The sequence below is a fragment of the Nomascus leucogenys genome, chromosome 22a (assembly GCF_006542625.1).
Source record: "Nomascus leucogenys isolate Asia chromosome 22a, Asia_NLE_v1, whole genome shotgun sequence".
Classification (NCBI taxonomy): domain Eukaryota; kingdom Metazoa; phylum Chordata; class Mammalia; order Primates; family Hylobatidae; genus Nomascus; species Nomascus leucogenys.
Genome location: NC_044402.1, coordinates 54720456 through 54737015, shown reverse-complemented (window position 1 = coordinate 54737015; position 16560 = coordinate 54720456). Strand labels below are relative to the sequence as shown.

Below are 16560 nucleotides of genomic sequence, written 5' to 3'. Positions count from 1 at the left end.
AGTGTGTGACCTGCCCAACTGCACATGGCAGCCCTGTAACTCCCCAAGGCCGTGGGCTCATAGCCATGTTGCTGACCCTTTTAAAAAATGTTTAAAAAAATTAATGTCATAAAAAGGTGATGGATTTACATGGTTCAAAAACCAAAAGGTTATTTAAAAGATAACACTTTGAGTCCGGGCGCAGTGGCTCACACCTGTAATGTCAGCACTTTGGGAGGCCAAGGTGGGCGGATGACTTGAGGTCAGGAGTTCGAGACCAGCCTGGCCAACATGGTGAAACCCTGTCTTTACTAAAAATACAAAAATTAGCCAGGCGTGGTGGTGGGCGCCTATAATCCCAGCTACTCGGGAGGCTGAGGCTGGAGAATTGCTTGAACCTGGGAGGCAGGGGTTGCAAGTGAGCCAAGGTTGTGCTACTGCACTCTAGCCTGGGACACAGAGTGAGAGTCCATCTCAAAAAAAAAAAAATAATAACACTTTGAGAAGTCTCTCCCCCATCACCCTCATTGCCCTGGAGCTGATCAAGGATGGGGAAAGCTGATACCAATTACCAGAGTTCCATCATCCCAGTGGGATCCCAGGGCCCAAACAATGTGTGTCAAAATACACCACCCTTCCTGGGAAGGCGGGACTCAGCATTTCTCCCCCCAGTCTTAGAAGCACTATCCCACCCCACCCCAGACCCTATGCCCCTAGGTAGCCCCTTTTGTTGGTTTCTTTTGTATCCTTCCAGTGTTTCTTTGATTTTGGTCATGTAGCAAGGCCCCTCCTTAAGGGAACCTGGCTCGCTTTCATTCAGGGGGCTCTGGGCTGAGCACTGGCTCGAGTCTGGGAATCTGGGGATTGACCGAGGAGCCAGAGATTTGAATCTTTCGAGATTCAAATCGGGCTTCTGTACACTGGCCTGGAGCCCTTCTGCTTAGGCCTTCAGAGGGCTGCCTGCCTATTTCAGTTCTAAGATCACTGTGATCAACTAGCCAGCACGAAGGATCTCTGCCAGGGAGACTGTCGTGATCCCTGCTTTGGCTGTACCATCCCATGGATGGCACGTCTACCTTATCTTTGGTGAGTAAGTGCTGCCACTCTGGGATCCGCCACACCCACTGGACTTAGGAGTTCCTTCTGGATGGTACCATTCCCACTGTCATTCTGGCCCACAGAAACTGAGATAGCGAATGCTTGTTGTTTTAACTGCTAGGTTTGGGGATAATTTGTTAACACGGTATAGATAACTAATACACTTAGGCTGGGCGCGGTGGCTCACGCCTGTAATCCCAACACTGGGAGGCCAAGGCGGGCAGATCATGAGGTCAGGAGATCGAGACCATCCTGGCTAACACGGTGAAACCCTGTTTATACTAAAAATACAAAAATTAGCTGGGCGTGGTGGCAGACACCTGTAGTCCCAGCTACTCGGGAAGCTGACGCAGGTGAATGGTGTGAACCCAGGAGGCAGAGCTTGCAGTGAGCAGAGATTGTGCCACTGCACTCCGGCCTAGGCCACAGAGTGAAACTCCATCTCAAAAAAAAAAAAAGATAACCAATACACTTACGTATCCTTTTGTTACATCTTTCTGTAGTATAAGCAAATATAAATAAGTATTCTTATTTCCCCCCTTCCCTTCACAAAAGCTAGGCAAGTCGGCCCAGGGGTGGGGGGAGAGGAGAAGCTCACCTGCAGGGAAGTGCTGTTCTCGGAGAATGGGGAGCTGAAGAAGGCGTTGATGGTGTCCAGCACGACGCTCAGCACGTACTTCTCCAGGGTGGGGTCAGCCACGCGCTTCTCACGCTTGCTGCAGACCTGAGGCAGGAGAGAGGGATGGCTGGGGGCTCCTCACATGGGGCCCCTCCACTCCCACCCCTCCTGGGGGGCTTCGCCCACACCCCTCACGGGGACAGACCCGAGCCATGTCCAGGGTGAAGTTCTCAAAGAGCGTCCAGATGTGGTTGCTGGTGTAGATCTCCTTCATCTCCACCTCCGTGTCCACGTAGCAGTGGTTCACGAAGTTCACATAGGCCATTTTCACCTGGGCAGCGGGCGGGAGGTCAGGGGGGCAAACAGGGCCACCTGGCCAGGCTCTCCCTGCCACATTGCTCCTGTCCCCTGGCCTCCCGGTTCCTGCCCACTTCCCTGGCTTTGCTTCACCCACTCTTCCTGTGTCTTGCCCAGTCCCCCGATCCCCACCTCGGTGATGCAGTCCTCATGCGTCACCACAGACACCACGTCCTCCAGCGGCAGCAGGGAGGTGCACTTGATCTCAGTATAGACATTTTTGCCCTCAGCACAGGCGGCCAGCAGGTCCACCAGGGAAATGTGGTACATGAGGGGGCTGTGGTCCTCCACGCCGTCGCGGGCGGCCTTCATCATGTCCAGCAGGTGGGCCAGCGATGCCTTATCATTGTAGAACACGACCACATCGTCACCTGCATTGGTCAGCTGCGGGCGGGAGGGGGCATGTGTCACACTCTCGGTCCAGCAAGCCCTGGGCTCCCCTCTCCGTTGCTTACCAGGGAGAAACTGGGACTTTGACCACAGCCCTTACCTGAAATCAGGAAAACCCTCCCCTGGCTGGGATTTGGGGGTTCCCCAGCTGATGTCTCAGGCCCTCTGCCCGCAGAGATATTGACCCCAGGACCCAGAAAGTCCCCACTTCTCCCCACTGGAAAGAAGTCCCCATAGGGGTCATCTCAGAGGCAGCTTCCTCCAGGAAGCCTCGCTAATCCCACCCTGCTCACCCCCTCCCTCCCCTGTGCTCCCGCAGCAGTTACTTAAACCCTCCTCGCTGAGCACACACTGCATCCCTCTCGTGCCAGCGACTGCATTATTCGCAGTAATATAGTAATAGAAATTAATAATTAACACTGCACAGCAGTTCCAGCACATCATGTCTTGTTTATGATGTCCTAATCTCCCTTCAGTGTTTGCTCCTTTCTCCCCCTGCCGCCTACACTGTCAGATGCTCAGGGGCAGAGACCACATCTGTTCCAGATTTAGACTCAGCCCTTTATCCTTTGTGCCTTCACTCAACAGGTGTCTGTTGAGAACCTACTATGCGCCACACACCGGGGCCCTGACGATGCCCACAAAGGACAGGGTCCCTGCCCGTGCCCCCCAGGAGCTGACACTCAGCTGATGTCCCCCATGCATGTACAGTCTGTGGCATGTAGCAGGTGCTTCCTGATTTTAAATAAACAATGATGAGTGACAAGTGAAGGAATGCATGCTTGATTTCTTTCTGGCCTATTGTCTGAGTTCTGCTAGGTGCCTGATGCTACTGGGACCCTGCTTGAGTTCTATCAGGCCCACAGGCTGAGTTCTACCACATCTGCAGCCTCACTTCTCCCTCTGCGACCCCTCTGTGGTCAGCAGCTGAGTGTTCCTTTTGTGATCCACTGTCTGACTTCTCTAACTCTGTGGCCTTCCCGCCAAGCCTCCGCTCCGGTCCCCCACCCCAAGACGCCTGAGCACCCCTCAGCCCTGCCCTCACCTCAGTCATGATCATGTCCTGGCACTTCTTGACGTACTTGCCCTCGGCCTTGATGACGGTGTGCAGGAAGTCCAGGTACTGCACATGGCGCCCGTGCGTGGCCAGCAGGTGCACGAAGTGCTGCAACACAGGCTCGCTGATCTCGGAGCAGAGCTGATAGTTGTTCAGGAAGATGTGCTGCATGGTCTCTGCCTCCAGGAGCTGCAGTGGGGGGCATCTGTCAGAAAGAGATCTGGGCCCCGTCCCCACCCCCCATCCCCTGCCTCGTCCAGGTGCTCCCAGCCCTGCACCCTCACCCCCGGCGTGAGGAAGAGGTGCAGGTGCTTGTGCAGCAGGGCCTGGTTGCCGGGGTTCCCTGCACAGAACTTCTGCAAGAACTGGTGCGTGTAGCGCAGGATCTCCATCATCTTGGCATCACCCTGGGCACAGGAGGCAGGGAGAGGGTGTTGGGCCCACCAAGGAGGGAGGCAAGGCCCCAGCTGAGCTCTGACAGGAGCAGGGGTGGGTCGGGCTTGGGACTGGGACCGTGAAGAGGCCAGCGTAAAGGGAAAGTGGGGCCCCCAGGTCAGGATGGAAATGTGTGAGGGGTGGGAGCTCAATGGCCGAGATGAGGCTGGAGTTGGGGCAAGGTGACAGGGTCACGGTCAGCGTCACGGTGAGGCCTGGGACATACTGAAATCAAGATCAGTCATGGCAAGGGGCTGAGGGTCAAAAGGGGAGATGAGACTAAGATTGGAGTCAGGAGCCAGGGTGGGCCTGGGGACAGGTCAGCATAAGATGTCAGGATGAGGAATCAAAACCAGGGGTCAGGACAAGGCCAGCATTGATGTTCACGGGTCAAGGAGAGGTTGGGTTCAGTTAGGGTCAACATGGGTCAAGGTAAGGAAGCTGAGATTATCAGGGTTAGGCTAGAGAGCGGGAAGAAAAGGGAGTCAAGGTCAAGAATTAACATGAGGCTGGGGTTAAATCAAGGTCAAAGGGGATTAGGATGAGGGGTAGAGGGTCAAAGGTTGAACCGATACTAAGACAGGGTTCAGGGGTCAAGGTGTGCCTGCAAACAAACAGGGAAGTGTAAGAGGCCAGGCGAGGCTGGGAGAGGTCAGGGTTCAGGAGGAAGCCACCCTGGGGAGTCAGAGGTCAGAAGTCAGAGCCACCTTGTCGTAGGGGATCTGCAGCAGGTCCAGCATGACCTTGTGGGCATCCATGTTCTTCAGCAGCCGTTGCTGCTTCTTCCTCATTTGCTCCCCGACCCCGCACATCTTGTTCAGCCTTTCCAGGATCTGCAGGGGAGGTGGGTGAGCCAGAGCCCCTTCCCTACTTCTCAGGCTGCCCTCTGCCCAGCCCACCACAGCCAAGCTCCAGCTGGCACCCGGGACAGGAAGGGGGAAGGAGGTCACGGGTGCTGAATCAGACCCTCGCAACAGGCCAGGGAAGCACTAAAAAAACCAATTCCACCCATAAAAGTAAATAGAACAATATGACTGTGAAATGGAATTTCATGGAATTCCTTCAGCTTTAAAATAATTCCATCTGGACCTTGGCAGGGCTGTTTTTAATGTGCAGCAAAGGCTGGAAGATGTCTATTGTGAGGGCCAGTGGCCAACAGAAGGAGAGGCACAGGTGGCCGGGCCAGCGGGAGCCCCCAGGACCACTGGGGCTGCAGAGCCCTACCCCGAGGACCTTGGCCACTCACGCCCTTGACGATCTGGTAGTTTTCACTGCTTTTCTCCCCTGGTGGGTGCAGAAAGCCCTCCTCGTCCGTGGGACGCTGAAAGCAGAGAGAGGATGGAGGTCAGCCAGGCCCAGCCCTCACAGGGAGGCCTGCCCTGGCCCCCTGGAGCCCTGCCCTGGCCCCCTGGAGCCCCACTTACCTCCTTCTTGTCCTTGGCGGCGCCTGCCTCCACCTCCTCGCCCTTGCTGCTGCCCTTCTTGTCCACCCATAGCTCTGACTTCTCCACCATGGTCCGCAGCCGGTCCAGCTCCGACTTGATCACCTTGTAGTTCTCCACATCCTGTGCTGAGATCAGCAGCTGAACCTGAAGATGGAGGATGGGCCTGGCTGGTGAGATGGGCTCCAGGTCCATGCCACTTAGAGACCTCCAGCACCTTCCCTGCTCGAGGGTTCCCCTCCTGTAGACCACCACCTGTCCCTCTCCACCGAGCCAATTCCCACTCAATGTTTCTGGCTCTGCCAGAAGCCCACCACCTCCAGGAAGCCTTCCCTGATGGCCACAGGCCTCCCTGCACTGCCTGCCCTGAGCTGCCACATAACCTGGCTTCAGTTACTCACTGACTATTGTCACACGTGGCTGTGGTCTGTCACTTATCCACTGAGACCCCAAACAGGCAGGGCAAAACATATTGGCAGCCCTGAACCCTGAATGACCCAGGCCTTTGTCTAACTGCCATCATCCTCGCTCTGGGTCAGTGGGCAATGGAGAAAAGCTCCCTGGGCCTGGATTTCTCCCCGCTCTGGAAATGGAGGGATAGTAGTAACCTCACTGTCAGGACTGCTGTGAGAATGCCATGCAATAATGCAAGTCCAGTGCTCAGTGCCTGGTACATGGCAGGCACTTATTTTTTTAAAGGCCAAAACCGACTGGTATTGATATTTCACAGGGATGGTCGGGACTGCGTGACATCACAATAGCAAATGCCAGTCACGTCAGTGAGGGTTGTCTGCATGCTAGGCATGATTCGAAGCATTTAGCATAGGTGCATATAATAGAGTTTGCAAACTGTAAAGTGCTGTCCACATCATAAGAAATGGCAGGCACTGAGCCAGGCCAGGAGACTCAGTCTTCACCTAGGAGCTCAGCAAGGCTGAAAACCCCAAATGGGCATCCCAAGTTACCCCCTGAACTGTGAGCTCCTTAATCATCGTTTACTGTCCCCCCGTGCCCAGTGCAGGCCTCATGCTCAGGGCCAGGGCCAGGGCCAGGTAGTCCTGTCACCTGCTTGAAGGTGTGCATGGCCTCCTGGCGCTGGCTGAAGTGCTTGAAGAGCAGCTGCAGGGCACCCGAGACCAGCGGCGCATAGTCGTGCATGGTGAGGTGGATGAGCACACGCAAGAACATGCGGCCGCCCTCGTCGTCCACCTCCAGCATGCTGCTCGTCTTCCTGCGGGCACAAGGGTGCAGGGCGCACGGGTGAGACTGGCACGCTTCCTGCTGTCCGTGGCGGGTAAGGGGCCCTGGCACAAGCACACTCTCCGCCACCCAATTAGCAGATGCAGGGCCAGTCTAAATGTGTTTAAAATATTGACACTTTCTCAGCAGTTTAACAGCCACTCCCCTGAATCCCCGGAGTGACCCATGTCTCTTGGGATCTCTCGGGACTCCCCTTGATTAAGCAACTGAAGCAAGGACTCTTTTTTTTTTTTTTTTTTTGAGACAGAGTCTTGCTCTGTCACCCAGGATGGAATGCAGCCAGTGGCATGATCTTGGCTCACTGCAACCTCCACCTGCCGGATTCAAATGATTCTCCTGTTTCAGCCTCCTGAGTAGCTGGGATTACCAGTGTGTGCCAACATACCCGGCTAATTTTTGTATTTTTAGTAGAGACAGGGTTTCACCATGCTGGCCAGGCTGGTCTCGAACTCCTGACCTCAAGTGATCTGCCCATCTCGGCCTCCCAAAGTGCTGGGATTACAGGCATGAGTGACCACACCCAGCCAGAAGCAAGGACTCTTAACACAGATCCCACTGCCACCATGCGGGGGATTCATGGATAGAAGCTGGGCCCATGAACAGAGATGGAGAAAATGTTACATCTTTATTTTTCCCAACCTCTAACCAAAATACAGCATTTCCTTCAATGAGGAAATATTTGTGGCACCTGTAAGTCTGTCACCAATAAATATAACAGATGTTTTCACATCACCTCAGAGTTGTTAAGAGAAATCACCAAATATCGTTTATATTCGTCGCTGCCTTGAAGTAATGGTACTAATTATACCCGTCGGTGCGGCTCGCTACTTAACGTGTTAGTAAAGAGGCACATATATAACTGTCACTACTAATTTGTTTTCTCCAATATTTTGATAACTGTCGCTCCAAGCCATTGGTTCCCTTTGTCTTGTTATGTGCTTTATTTTATGAGTTTACAATCACCATTCTGAAAAGCAGTCCATAAGCCCTGCTAGACCCAGGCACAAGCCTGGCCCCAAGATGCTAAGAGCCCCCAGTGAGCCTCTGCCTCCAGCCCCTCAGGGCTTCGGGTGGATGGGATGCACGTCCCCACACTTCCTCCCTGCTGTGGGACTGGGGACGCTGTTCCAGCTATCCAGCTACCTGACTCAAGCCCACTGCACAAGAGAGGCACACCTGCCCTGAGTAGGGGTGGAAGAATGGCGGGATGACTGGGAACCAAAGGGCCCCCCAGATCTCTGGGACTGGGGAGGCAGGGGAGGGGCTGAGCACAAAGCCCGGTGAGGGTCTGCAGAGGGAATGGCAGAGAGGAAGGGCCAGCCCCCAGTCCAGGAACCCAGACCAGCCCAAGAAGGGGTGTCAAGCCTCCCACCCCCACACACCGCTGCAACTCAACCCTGGCCTCACCCCACTCCAAACATGGCCTCCGCCTGCTCCCCGATGCGATCCAGGTTCATGTTGGCAGCTGTGGGGAGAGGGGCAGATGGAAGCAGGTTGTAGGCCCAGCCCAGGAAAGAGGGAAGCACAGGGAGACACTCAAACCACCCTCTTCCCTGAACTGGCTGCACAGCAGCTGCTCTGCCGGCCCCTTTCTGGGAAGGAACCAAGTAGGGGAGGAGCCACAGCCCTCTACTCCCCTGCAGGGCAGTACAAAGTGGGCAGAGATCCAGGCTAGGAGTCAGAAGACCAGGTCCCGGTCTGGCTCAGCCTCTGACTGGCTGTCACCTTGAGCAAGTCCCTGCTCTTCTGTGAGCCTCAGTTTCCCCATTTGGAAAATGAAGGGAAGGATCCCTGCCCTTCCACCTCACTGAGGCAATTAAATGAGACAATGGAAAGAAAAGGCCTTTGCAGACTAGAAAAAGGAGCAGGGCTGAGGAGCTGGCTCCACCCCACTGCTGCGTATCCCTGGGGGAGTCGCACAGCCTCAGCCTGAAGGCAGGGCAGGGACTCACTTGTAGAGTCGAAGGCAGGGGCTGTGCCATCAGCCCCGCTGTCCTGCATGGGAAACACTTCCACAAACTCCTTCTTGAAGACAGACAGCAGGTAGGAGATGCGGTAATCCAGGCGGACATTGAGGATGAACTGGAGAAGAGGGGAAAGAACGGGGAAGGGGTCAGGTGAGGATGGGGTGAGGACTAATCTGAGGTCAGAAGGCCCTTCCTACTTTATGGGGGGCAGGGGGCCCCCAAATAGGCTCTAGCACTTGGGGCAGTGGGGTCCTCAGCATAGTCATTTGGGATGCTCCAGGATGTCACAGCAAAAAAACCAAGACCCCTCTCCCTAGGCCCAGGATGCCCTCTCCCCAGCTCCTGCCCCAGTGATGGAGGACGGGGGCCTCCTCTCAGCATGAGGCAGTGAGCACCCCTGTGCCCGGCCCACTCAGTCCCCTTTCCCAGGCTAGACACTGACAGGAAGGGGAATGAAGCCCCCAGGTCCAAAAACTGACTCTTGTCCTCCTATCCTGCTCAGCCAAACAGACCCTAGATACTCATGGGAGGAGAAACTGAGGCCTGTGAGGGAGGAGGAGAGGCTGCTGAGGGGCAGACGTGAGGATGCAGGGCTTGCAGACATGGGTGAGTCACACAGCCTCATGGGGCACTGAGCCTTTGGCCAAGCCCCAGGATGCAGACATGGAAGGCCCAGCCCTCAGAATGAGTCAGAAGCTCCCTCCACTCTGACCGCCAGAGGTCCCCCATGGAGGTCACTGCACTACCGTTCCTGCCCTCTGGTGACAGCAAGGCAAAAGCAAGCACCCTCATCCCGCCTCGGGGATGAGCCCCTTCCTGGGGTGTGGCTGGGGAGTCTCAGATGAGACCAGAACAGGGATGACTGCGTCCACCTTGCCAAGAAATAGGTTCTTAAATCTCTAGCTCTGCTTCAAAATCCCTGTGACCTTCGGAAAGTCCCCTCCCCGCTTTTACTTCCCCCATCTGTAAAATGGGAGAATTGAATTAGAGTTCAGTGCACCTCAGAATCACCTGGAGGGTTTGTCACAACACAGCCCACAGGGCCCCTCTCCAGCATTCCTGACTCAGTAGGTCTAGGGTGGGGCCGGAGAATGTGCATTTCTGTTTTTCTTTTTATTTATCATTATTACTATTTTTTAAATAGAGACGGGGTCTCACCCAGGCAGGTCTTGAACTCTTTGAGCTCAAGCAATCCTCCCACCTTGGCCTCCCAAAGTGCTGGGATTATAGGCGTGAGTCACTGCGCCCAACCAAGAATCTGAACTTCTAACAAGCTCCCAGGTGAGGCTGGCCCAAGAACCACACTGTGGGAACCGCTGAGCCTGACAGCCAGTCATGATGGAGACTTCCAGTACTAAATACTGAGATCTGAAGGGGTTCACCCTGCCCAGCCTCCCTGTACCTGCCCCACTACCCTCTCCCTATACCCAACACCTCCCACACGGTCCTGGCCCAGGCACCTGAAGGATTTCCAGGATCTTCAGCTTGGTCTCCATCACCACAATGTCCTCATTCTCCTCAAATTTGCTTCTGTCCAGCGGCTCAGCAGCACTGGCCCCAGCAGACAGGCTTGGGGCACTGAAGACGGACTGCTTGCGGCTCAGCACCATGGTGGACATCATGTGCCCCACGCCCTGGATGGACCGCCGCACATTCTTGCCTGTGGAGCGGGGAGCAGAGGAGGTTGCCAAGGAGGTTGTAGAGGGTGTACAGCAGGGGTCCCTGGTCTGATGAGGGAGGCAGAGGATGCATAATCTGTTTATGTCAGCTGCAGGGCAAAGCCTTGCTAAGGAAGGGACAGGGCTAACCCAGGAAGGCTTCCTGGAGGACATGAGCTTTAAGCAAATCTGGGAAAAGAAGGAGGTGTCAGGGCAAAGGTGAGCTGTGTGGGGAGATGACTGAGAATTGTCTGTAGGAAACCATGAGAGCAGCTACACAGCCTGGGGACTGAGAGGACACTGCCGGGAGGACAGCCCCGAAAACCAGTGCCAGGCTCTAGGCACCTTTTGTTTAGATGAGTTTATGCAGCCTGGGAGTGTCTGGGAGGGCAGGGCTGCCGCTCAACCCTCAGACAGGCTGTGCCTCCCTCCTCCTCACACACACGATGACAGAGCTGTCTCGCTCCTCTCTCACTATCTCCCCTCAAGACCAAGCAGGGTTGGAAGGCAACTCCCACAGACCCGGGGTCTCCAGGGAGTCCGGGCAGGGACCCCTCTGGTCCCGCTGAGGTGGGAGGGGCTTGGGCCCCAGATATCCCCTTGAGGCAGAGCCAGGTTGGGTGGGGGGAATGCCGGGCTGGGGAAGGTGTTGATCTGAGGGAACTTCCTGTGCTAGGAGGAGGATGAGGACCGCCAGGGTGGCCCGAGCCGGGCAAAGGCCTCACCGCCGGGGTCCTCATAGGCCTGCAGCATGGCCGGGGGCCCCTGCACACAGTCGATGATGCCCAGCAGTGTGCGAGTGAGCCGCAGCAGCTCGCTGAAGCTGTAGAAGCCGAAGTAGATGAGATTGTGCGCCAGGCTGACCACCTGCGAAGGGGGCGTGGCCGAGGTGAGGTGGGAGGGGACAGCGCGCAGGGGCGGGGCCGGGGAAACTAGGGCGAAAGGGGCGTCATGAGGGCGGGGTTCCCAGGAGGGAGAGCGGAGCAGGGACAGGCAGCCCTTTCCCAGGCATTGGAACGGGAGCCTGCCTCTTGGAGAATCCCAGCCTTCTATGCGGTCCCCCTGCACTGGCTGGGGACACAGAAGGAAGCGGGGTCATGGATCCCACAGCCGACTCCTGGGTGCAGACTGAGGCCAGTGTGGGGCCAACCAGAGCCCCACGGACCCTCAGCCCCTGGGCACTCCCCCAGCCACCTCAAAAGTGAGCTTGTTCTTCTCCTCATTGGCAAAGGGCACGGCCTCGCTGACCACATTGTTGAGGTAGTCCTCCACGAACTCCATGGTGTTGGCAAACTTGTTCTTCTTGTCATCTCGGGATGCGTTGAGGTTGGAATCATAGCTGAGGGTGGAGGCCATGAGGCATGAAGGTCCCTGAGATACACCCACCCCAGCCTCCGCCCCTGCCCCGCCCACCCTGCCTCTACCCCTCTTACTCTTTGATGGTGATGGCTGTGGGGATCTCAGTCCAGAGACGGGCAAACTTGACCGGTGTGACCAGCTCCTGGGGGTCACGGTCCACATGCACGTGCAGCATCAGGTGGCAGAAGGAGGCGCGCAGGTCAAAGGGCAGCATCTCGTCTGCCATGCACAGGAAAATCAGGTCCACGCCCAGCTGCTGGGAGATCTCATCGATGGCCAAGTACTGGCGGTCCAAGCACATGCGGGCAAAGAGCTTCAGCTGGTACCTGCAGGACAGGGAGGACCGTGAGGACACGGCAGATGGCAACCAGAGGGCTGCTGGCACTGGGCACTGGACTTGGTGAAGACTCAGTAAAGTGGCAAAGGGATTAGGTTAAAGATGCACCAGCTGCAATTCTGAGTTAGAAAGGTGAACAGAAAACCTGTCTGTGATAACGAGTACTTGCAATTCTCCCCCTCCTGGCTAAGGCTCAGCCAGGACAGGTCTTTATGGGAAGAGGGACGTCTGAAAGGTGAGGGAAAGGGTGGGAGATAGGGGAGAGCAGTGAGGTGAGAAGAGCCAGCCTTGGCCAGGGAGGGTGAGGGCAAGATGGGAGAGAGAGGAGGGGCAGGTGGGTAGGTGGTGAAAGGGGCGCGATAGAGGGGATACAAACATGAGGAACGTAGGAAGCTCTGTGCTGCCCTGGCAATACCAGGCCCTCTGCCTCCTCCTCACAGACATGACTTCCTGGGGGCTCTGGAGCCAGATAGCCTGGGTGTGGGCCTTGGCTCACTACTGATGGCTGTGTAACCTTGGGCAAGTTCCTTTACCTCTCTGTGCCACTGTTTCCCCAGCTTTACAACAGGAGTAACTGTAGTAGCTACAAGAAGGGTTGTCATGTGGCTCAAATGAGGGATCAGGACAAGTGCTTAAAAAAGTGCCCGCTACATGGCAAGCATTGTAAGAAGGGCGTCTAAAGAGATTATTATTATTATTATTATTTTTGAGACAGAGTCTTTCTCTGTAACCCAGGCTGGAGTGCCGTAGTGTGATCTTGGCTCACTGCAACTTCTGCCTCCCAGGTTCAAGCGATTCCCATGCCTCAGCCTGCCAAGTAGCTGGGACTACAGGTGTGTGCCACCATGGCCAGCTAATTTGGTGAGATTATTTTAATAATATACATGTTTGGAAACAGTCTGGGTTTCTTTGAAGCCTGGTTCCTGTGCCGAGCTACCCAGTGCTATTCGGGGCACACAGTCCTCTTCACTCAGCCTTCCTGGAATGAGACTGCATGGCAGGGGAGTGACAGCAGGGACTCCGCTTCCGAGGAGGCAGGAGCCCCACCTGAGGCTGTCAGAGCTCATCCTCAGCAGGGATTGGCTGACGGCCTACTGAGAAGGCCCAAAGGCACAGGAAGAGGGAGGGGAGGAGCTGGGGCGGGGCACCTGTAGTAGCTGAGCACATTCTCATCATGGGCGTTGCCGGCTCGCGCCTCCTGGGCCAGCTGCCTCACACTCTTCTCATGATGCTCGTTATTCTTGTCAGTCCACGTGAGCCACACTTCCTCGTCTGAGTACTCGATGCTCAGGTACTCGTGGGACTGGGCCATCTCCTTCACGGGCCGAAGCCTGCAGACCACCAGCAACCTGTCACAGGGAGCCAGGTCCAGGGCGCTACGCCTGGACCCCTCCCTAAGCACACCCGGCCGCACGGTGCCAGCCACCACGGGACCCAGAGAGACCATATGCATCTCAAGGGCAGGGTCCATGGCTCATTCTTTTCTGTGCCCCTTCCCCACTCCCCCACAGTGCCAGGCACACAGCAGGGCACATAACAGGCACAGAGTTCACAGCTGCAGAGAGCAAGGGTGCCAGTTCCAGCCTGAACCCAGACAGGGCCTAAGCTCTAAGGCAGCTGGGGGTCAGCAGCGTGGAGCCCAAGTGCGGGCAGGGGGCACACGGCTCACTCGGTCCGGATGAGAATGTCACTGTTCTTGGGGTCCAGCACACATTTGCAGATGAGCTCCTGGGTGACGGGGATGGCGATGTGGTTGGACACACACAGGTCAGAGAGGTAGTCCAGGAACCTGGGGTGGTGACAGCCAGCAGTGGGGAGAGGGTCTCAGAGGCTGGTCCCTCTAAGGACAGAGTCCACCCTTCCCCTTCCCCTTCCCCAGCTGGCAGCACCGCCACCCTGGAACTGGCTCCCTCCCAAGGCTTAGAGATGGGTGGGATGGACTCCCAGCTCCCCAGCGAGGGAAAGCCCCAGGGCATCACCCTGGGGTCCGGGAAGGCTAGATGGGGGTTCAGGCGGACAGGGTGAGGAGGCGCAAGGGCCGACATGACATTCAAAATATTTAACACCTGGTTCAATACAGGTTCTGACTTTGTCACTGGAGAAGGTCTTGGGGGCCTCTAGTGGTACGAGGAGTCATTCCCATTGTTGCTAGAGTGGGCCAAATTTGGGGGGATCCCAGAGAAGGGCCAGGGAGGCTAGGGCCTCCCAGTGCTGAGCCACCCAGTGCTATTCGGGGTGGCAGTTACCAACAGGTGCAGGAATAGTTCAGTATTCTCACAACCAGCAGACTTTCTACCCAGGCAAGGGAGGAGGGAGGGGCAGGCACCAGCCGGGGAGGGGGTTCGGACCCACCTGGGCTCCCGGTTCTTGCGCACAAGGCTGACGAAGGTCTCCACCTCGGTCTTGGTGATGTGCTTTTCGAGGAGCTTGCGGTTGTTGTGCAGCAGGGCGGTGATGGTGTCCTCGGCCAGGATGTCGTAGCCAATCTGGGACTGCATCATCCCAAACTGCTTGGCGATGTGCTCCTGGGGGGCAGACAGGCTGGGGGTCACAGAGAGTCACAGGCGGGCCACAGGGCCCAGCTCTGCTCTGGAACGCTGCCCCCAAACCCCGAGGTAAGGACCCAATACCCTAGAAAGGAGGAGGTCCAGGAAAGGAAGCAGAAGAGTGGCTTAGATTACATAGCTATTTAGCTTGTGGGCTGTTTCCCACCAAAGCGAAACCTCCACGAGGGCAGGGACCTTGTTCGTGTGGAAGGATTGGCTACATAACTTCTAGGGCCCAGCGCAGAATGAAAGAGCAAGACCCTTGCTCAGCAGCAGAGCGTCTAACCCAGTGCAAGGCCCTTGTGAGCACCGGGCCAGGTCCCATTCCCATGAACCTGGCCCTGCTGTCTGGTGCCCTACCGGACCCCAGGCCCCAAAACAGTGCCTGGCACAGTACATGCACCTGAGGAAATTGCTTGCTGAGGAAGGAACGTGTAGCCAGCGAGTGGGCCAGCGGGGCAGCGGCGCACCTGGTTCTTGCGGTAGTCCTCCTGGGAATGCCGCAGCACGCGGTAGCACAGGCGGAACATGTGCTGGTAGGGGGCGTTCTTCTGGTCTGACAGCTCCTCCAGCCGCACCAGGGGACCTTCACCCCCCTTCTCACGGAACGGGGCCTTCAGAATGCCAAAGATCTGGGGGAACACAGAGGGTGAGGACTGATTCCCCAACACCCGTCTGCACCCCTAAGTCATCCCAGGAGTCATCCCTGAGCCCCAACTGACTCTGCCCTAAAGCCAGCCCGGACATCAGCTTCAAGCTGATTCTAAGCTGGACCACAACCCCAGCCCAGCCATCCTCAGCCCCAATTCCAGCCCCAGCTCTCCCTACTCCTTGTTGGAATCCCAAAGCTGACCCCAGCCTATCCCTCCCAGATGCGGATTCTAATCCCAGCTCAGATGTGGGGCCTGGGGGAAGAGCAGAGGGTCTCGGCAGCTCAGGGTCTAAGGCTAAGAGAAAAGGCAGGCCGGGCCGCTGTGGGCAGAGCTTAAGAGATGAGACACAGGCCTGCCTTGTCAAAGTAAAATGTTACATAATTACAAAAATGTTTTAAAGATTGGGGCTAGGTGGAGAGGTGAAAAATTGTTCTGAAGCAGAGACCAAAGTGACAGAGCAACAGAATGGAATGAAAAAACGTTAACTGGATCCTCGTTTCTAAAAAAAAACAAGCTTTACGAAGACATTCTGGGAATATTAGAGAAATGTGATATGGACTTGGTATTGTTGTCATTTTCTTAGGTGTGATCACGTACTATGGTTATATAAGGCAATGTCCCTATTGTTAGGAATGCCTGCTGAAACTTTTGGGTGTAAAATGCTGCCCATTTTGAAATGTGTGAACGGAAAGACAGATGTGTGAATAGAGCTACATAAAGCCAAGGCAGCAAAACGGTGAGGCACCTTGTTCACTGTACTATTCTTCCAATACTTTCTCAATATTTGACGATTCTCATAATAAAAAAATTAAAAAATTTTTTTTTTGAAGCACAGCTCTGGACCCGACATCCCGAGCTCAAATCCTGGCTGCCGCTTCCTAGCTATGAGCCCTGCGCCAAGCAACTCTGGCCTGTGTTTCAGCTTCCTCACCAGTCAAACGGGGTAAGAATCACGGTGCCTCCTCCAGGCAGTGAGGATCAAATTCGTCAACACACGTGGGGTACTTAGGAAAGTGCCTGGCACGTGGTCGTGCCCCATATATACTGATTTTCGTTAAAGTGGGGGATGAGCCTGCAGTTGAAGGCATCCCTCTCCCGGGCACCTGGCCCCTCCGCGTCCCCTCATGAGTGCACACGCACCTGTTTGAGGATGTTCTGCTCCCTCATCAGCTTCTGCCGTTCCCGGTTGGGCTTGGTGACCATGATGTCCAGGACATTCTGCCCATTGTTGGGGACATCGCTAACAAAAAACACCAGGTCTTCCAGCAGCTGGATGACAAACCTGGGTGAGGGGACCCGGGGATGACGAGTGTGAGATGCCCACCCAGCAGGTGCCCCTCGTGGGGAGCCAGTCCCTCCCAAAACATGGCTTTCCTGAGTTCACTCATCGGCCCCCAAAGCAC

General features: G+C 56.0%; 1 protein-coding gene across 1 annotated transcript in view; it reads right to left on the bottom strand.

Annotated features, from left to right (window-relative positions):
* ITPR3 (inositol 1,4,5-trisphosphate receptor type 3) overlaps positions 1-16560 on the bottom strand; it is a 75243-nt gene that overhangs the window by 14373 nt on the left and 44310 nt on the right. The window contains exons 14-33 of the mRNA XM_030802735.1: positions 16298-16439; positions 14975-15136; positions 14311-14483; positions 13628-13747; positions 13107-13289; positions 11696-11947; positions 11457-11601; positions 10988-11129; positions 10065-10264; positions 8590-8719; positions 8045-8102; positions 6443-6608; positions 5360-5524; positions 5182-5256; positions 4643-4768; positions 3785-3907; positions 3489-3689; positions 2186-2437; positions 1902-2027; positions 1676-1801 (exon numbers count right to left, since the gene is read on the bottom strand). Coding sequence (XP_030658595.1) covers positions 1676-1801; positions 1902-2027; positions 2186-2437; positions 3489-3689; positions 3785-3907; positions 4643-4768; positions 5182-5256; positions 5360-5524; positions 6443-6608; positions 8045-8102; positions 8590-8719; positions 10065-10264; positions 10988-11129; positions 11457-11601; positions 11696-11947; positions 13107-13289; positions 13628-13747; positions 14311-14483; positions 14975-15136; positions 16298-16439 — 3067 coding nt within the window. The remainder of the gene's footprint in view (positions 1-1675; positions 1802-1901; positions 2028-2185; positions 2438-3488; positions 3690-3784; positions 3908-4642; positions 4769-5181; positions 5257-5359; positions 5525-6442; positions 6609-8044; positions 8103-8589; positions 8720-10064; positions 10265-10987; positions 11130-11456; positions 11602-11695; positions 11948-13106; positions 13290-13627; positions 13748-14310; positions 14484-14974; positions 15137-16297; positions 16440-16560) is intronic.